The sequence below is a fragment of the Triticum urartu genome, chromosome 1A (genome assembly GCF_056163025.1).
Source record: "Triticum urartu cultivar PI428250 chromosome 1A, HENAU_Tu73, whole genome shotgun sequence".
Taxonomy (NCBI): Eukaryota; Viridiplantae; Streptophyta; class Magnoliopsida; order Poales; family Poaceae; genus Triticum; species Triticum urartu.
This window is the reverse complement of record NC_141873.1, coordinates 503,224,444-503,229,432: the sequence shown is the minus strand read 5'-3', so window position 1 is coordinate 503,229,432 and position 4,989 is coordinate 503,224,444. Positions and strand designations below refer to the sequence as shown.

The following is a 4,989-nucleotide window of genomic DNA, read 5'->3' as shown; positions in this document are numbered from 1 at the left end:
ATATAGAAGTGGCACCAGCTTGGCCTAAGAGGATGATGATCATTGCTAGGCATGGGATGCACCGGGATCACGAGTTCGAGCTGAGAGCACGCACACGAGCCGATCCAACAAGGTCTTCGTACCAGCTTTGGCCAGGAGACTTCCTTCAACTCCTTCGATATGCCTAGATAACGCTGATCATTTCCACGCTGACGGTCGAGCTCGAGCAACACATCAGAAAGGTGCGCTATGACACCAAATACATTCACCAGATCAGCCAAGGTTGCCTCACTCTTGGCAAGCCAATATAGAAGACGGTGATTGTAGCACGTGATGCTCGTCTCGTTGGAGACATGTGTGATGAGTATGCAATACCATGTGACTGTAAATTGGCCATGTACCGGACTAAATTTCACCCGAGGCCAATAGTTGGACACTTCATACAAGTATTAGATTACAATGAATCTCAGCATGCTCTTTGAAAGAGAAAAACTTGCGGAAAGGTGCGACGGCACCCGGGTGTCCCGGCACCCTGTAATCGCGTCCATCCACTATGTATGAGGATTCGTGCTGGTAAATGTACATGTGCAGACGTGTTTCAACAGTAGAGTAATTAGGACAGATGTTTCAAGGGGACAAAGAGCGACGGGAGCTGGCAGTCATCCAGAGAAAGGCGTTGCAGGGCTAGCATGTCAAGAATCCTTTGTCGGTCCACGAGACGGATGAAATGACAGCATACAGCCGCTGCATGCACCCGTTCGTTTCAGAAGAGATTCTCGTTCGCCACTTGTTGTTCAGCCTGCTCACTCCATTCTCATTTTGGTCTCTCCTTTCCGCCTGGTCAATGCAACTGTTTTTGGTAGTACAAATGTTCCTAGTAGGACTGAAAGAAGTAACCGAAAAACTTCGAGAGCCTTTGAAAAACACCGTATTTTTTCGTTTTCAATAACTGGGGCTATTGAAGTTACCGTTAAGAGCATCTGCAACGAGGGACCAATTTTTTTGGATACCGAAATCCATTTTTTAATGAAGAGAGGTAAATTATTGAGATTAACAAGGCAAGTCCTAGGCTATAGTAGGGAATTGTAGCCTTGTAGGCATCCAGGAGGTCACGGATATCACCGGGATAGGCATGTCAGGACTACGGGCGGGCCATCCTTGAAAGGACAAGGCATAGAGGTGCATGCGCTTAATGAGGTACCGGTTCTGGCAATGCATCTATTAGCTACAGTATTACTCACAAATCTCGAGGCACCATATTCTGAATGAATGGTCAGATAGGAGGGTGCCTAGACACCCGGGAACTGAAAATCCACTCTCACAAAAACTTGTGACCAGCCATCACAGGCATACAAGCATTACATATACAGAACTATAGGCGTCCCTTGTTTCTGAAGTAAACACTGCCACTCAACTAAGGGCATTTCTATCCGATCTCCTACAAGTTAGTGGAGTAAAAGGCTTAGTGGAGTATAAATACTCCACTAAGTTTTGGCCAGACCTAACCAATCCCCCAAACTTAGTGAAGTAAAAAAATCATTTGCATTTCAATTTCGGCAACCGAAACACAATTATTTGCTTTTTTTATTTCATTTAACGACATTGGATTATATAATAATTCATCAATTCTTTGCTAGAAGAGCAAGACGAAAAAACAAGAAGCACAATTAGACATTCTAGAAGATATCCAACTTCCATAACTGCTCCCACTAGATGGATTAAAATCTTCTCGATGCCTTGATTATTTATCTGCGGATTCTTGATCTTACATACTTCATTCTTCTTTTTTGATTCTAAAGATGTAGACGTTGCTTCCCCTCTAATTTCTTCTCCTTCTCCAATCTCACATCTAGTCTCATGTTTAGCCTCAATTCTAGCAATGAGTGCACAAACATCTACTAATTTTTGTGCTATCAATAGATCGATGTATTCTTCTTCCAAATACGAAAACGAGCATCCATCATCCTACAAACATAGATGAGCATCAATGAGCTACTGAAATTGTATCGAATCCGGAGAAAAACCGAATCAAAACAAGCACATACCCCATCGTTTGTGCATTTTAAGAACACCCATCCGGGATGATTCGACGTTGTAGAAACTCAGTGCACCACTTGCCGTGTGCATTCATCGCATTGTATGACCGGCAGCTGCAAGCCGGTGACCCGCTGCGCGAGTGCCGAGCCCGGGCGATGGTAGGCCGTCTAGTTGCCGGAGAACCGACGGCAGGAGCGATTAGAGTGGCTAGAGAAAGAGTCGGTACCTGCATGCAGCGCGGAGGCTTTGTCGGGGCTGTGTGGGTCGCTTCCCGACCAATCCATGGCATGGCGCAGCTGCCGGTGGCCGGAAACGCCAAATCTGGCGGCGGCGACAATAGCCGCAGATCCCCTTGATTTTTGGCCGCTTGCGGGACAAGAAGGTAGTGCAGGACAGCGGCGGAGGCCTACATGGCTTCCCCGGCGGCCGGCCAGTGCCGGCGGGGAGGGGGAGGGGTAGGAGGGGCGGCAGGGGCGAAGATGCGGCGCGAGAGGGGAGAGAGAGGCAGCAGAGGAGAGTCGTGCCATTTTACTCGATGGAGCAAAGATGGAGTAAATATAGGGAAATTTTCAGGAAGAGAAGTAAAATTTCACTCCATTAGGCCGGATTGAGGATCCGCCAGGTGCCGGCTAGTAGAGTAAAAAGCTAAATATACTTCACTAACTGGTTGGTTATAGGGGATAGGTTAGAAATGCCCTAAAGCAGTGGCACCGAGTTAAGTTCAAAAGAATAACAGGTAACTCGTTTCCCATCTAAGTAACTAATACAATTGAATCAAGGGTTGTATGCATAGGTGGGCGTCAACTCAGACGATAAGAAGTTTATCTCGCCTTGCTATTAAAAAAACTCATCTCATGCTCTGTACTATAGGTATGAGCATATACTACAAATAAGCACTTGCGGGCACACCGGCAGAAGATCAGCAAACCCTGCAAACAATGTTTCTGCATAAATAAAGACACCATCTATGGCTTGATATCGCCTTTAGGTAGGCCGAGGAGAGAAGGTAGGTAGAGGGACTGGCGATGTACCATCTCCATTATTTCCCGTGGAGATAAATACACCCACGGTCATTGTAATAGCGTCGAAAGCATGATATGGTCACCCAACTTTGAAATACGCTCATTACAGTCACTGAATATGATGGGACGTGAAAATACAGTCATTGTAGCATGTATGCGATGCGTACAGGCCTAGTTTGTCCAACTGATGATCGCCACATAGTTGTCTCTCATTTGGCCAATGATTCATGGAGGGGGATTTTGTAAAAGAAGCAAAATCCCCAATCTTTCTCTCAAATCCATAACCCACGGCGACCATCTCAAATCCCTAACCCCCTCGCCCCCTCCTCTTCGGCCGCTCTGCTCCGCCACCACCGTCGTCGCCAAAGAATCGGGCTGCTAGGTCTCCCCTGCTGCTTCCCCCGCAAGCTCTGGCGGTCATGTCTGTCGCAAGCTCGTCCCCCTTTGCTGTCCGCCGGTGGGCATTGGCGTTGCCGCTGATCCGCTGCAGAGGTTGCAAGGAGAAGGTGCGCATGTACGTCTCCACCACTGAGAAGCACGACGGTTGGGTCTTCTACAAGTGCCAAAATCATGGGGTTAGTGCTTCGATTTATCCTCTTTGCATGGATTTGTTACATTTTGGATCCAAAGATTGTAGTTTTTGACTTTGGCATGTCTTTTTGGGATAGGTGAGTTGTGAGTTCTGGTGTTGGGAATTGGATTACGTCGAGTACCTCATTGAGAATCAGTATCTGGCTGGCGATGCCGCTGTGGATGCTATTGGTGCGCCTGAGGAACGCAGGGAGGAACTTCTAAAAGCACAAGAGCTTACCTACATGAATGGATCAACAAGCTGGACCAAGAAGTTTGTGAAGAGAGAGAGTGGCAATGTCATGAGTGGCAATGTGATGACCAGGCAGCAAGCTGCTGCACTGCTGAAGCTTGGGACAGAGCTGGTGATGCTCATGAAGTTGCTGCTTGTTGTTGTGCTGATGTTTGGTGTTGCTGCTTTGGTGGTATTCATGGTGAAGAAGTGAAGATGTTGAAGATGAGCTGCATTGGTGATGCCAGGTTCATTTTGGGAGTCTGAAGTGGTGGCACTCCTAGTTAATGTGTTGGCAGTCCTAGTTATTTAGGTTATGTGTCATGTAATGGTGTCAATTTTGAACTGGAAAATGATATGTTAAACCATGTTTTATTTTGGTTTAGTCTGATGTAATGGTGTCAAAGTTCAAGTGATAATGCTATGGTGAACCCTGTGTTATCTATGATGAATGTGATGTTCTTATATCATTCTGGGTGTGTGATCATTGTTGGCCTAAATTGATCAAAATGAACCTAAAGATATCCCGTGTTTTGTCTCTGATGAATATGAACCCTGTGTTTTGTCTATGATGAATATTAACCCTGTGTTTTGTCTATGATGAATATGAACCCTGTGTTTTGTCTTATTGAAAGGCATTGCTTGTAGGAGATATGCCCTAGAGGCAATAATAAATGCTATTACTTATCTCCATGTTGATAATTATGTTTATGTTCCATGCTATAACTGCTATGGTTCTCGAGTCTGCAATAACACGAGGCTCGGAGGAAAACTCATATGCACGTGTGGAATAATAAATGGTAAGAAGTATTCCTAGTCTAGCCTCTAAGACTAGCTCAAGTGTTGCATGATGATTCTGTTTTCCTGGTCATGGGCATGTCTATGCCAGCAACTTTGAGGGCACAATGTTAAGAGAACATTTGTGTTGAATCAACCCGGATTAATGTTATGCTACAAGATTCATTCGTCACAAGTTAATGGTACATAACACAGAGATGGTTAACGTTTGCATAATTCCTTAGACCATGAGAGTATCGAGTATCTTCATACTTGCTTCATGAACTTTGGGGTTTGTTAAACGTCATCCATAAATGGGTGGCTATTACGGCGGCTTACGGGTTCATGGAAAAGTGTGTCAAGTAACTTGAT

The 4,989-nt window shown here is 45.5% G+C and overlaps 1 protein-coding gene across 1 annotated transcript; it reads left to right on the top strand.

The window, feature by feature from the left end:
- The first annotated feature begins 3,457 nt into the window (after nt 1-3,457).
- On the top strand, nt 3,458-4,054 carry LOC147991979 (uncharacterized). The gene is made up of 2 exons (XM_087539359.1): nt 3,458-3,613; nt 3,707-4,054. The coding sequence occupies exons 1-2, from the start codon at nt 3,458-3,460 to the stop codon at nt 4,052-4,054; spliced, it is 504 nt and encodes a 167-aa protein (XP_087395485.1).
- The last annotated feature ends 935 nt before the right edge of the window (nt 4,055-4,989 follow it).

Excerpts from the sequence above, each read along its gene's own strand:
- LOC147991979 (XM_087539359.1), top strand. The coding sequence starts at position 3,458 with ATGTCTGTCGCAAGCTCGTCCCCCTTTGCTGTCCGCCGGTGGGCATTG. Across the intron at positions 3,614-3,706 it reads ACAAGTGCCAAAATCATGGG|GTGAGTTGTGAGTTCTGGTG; the intron begins GTTAGTGCTTCG and ends TTTTTGGGATAG.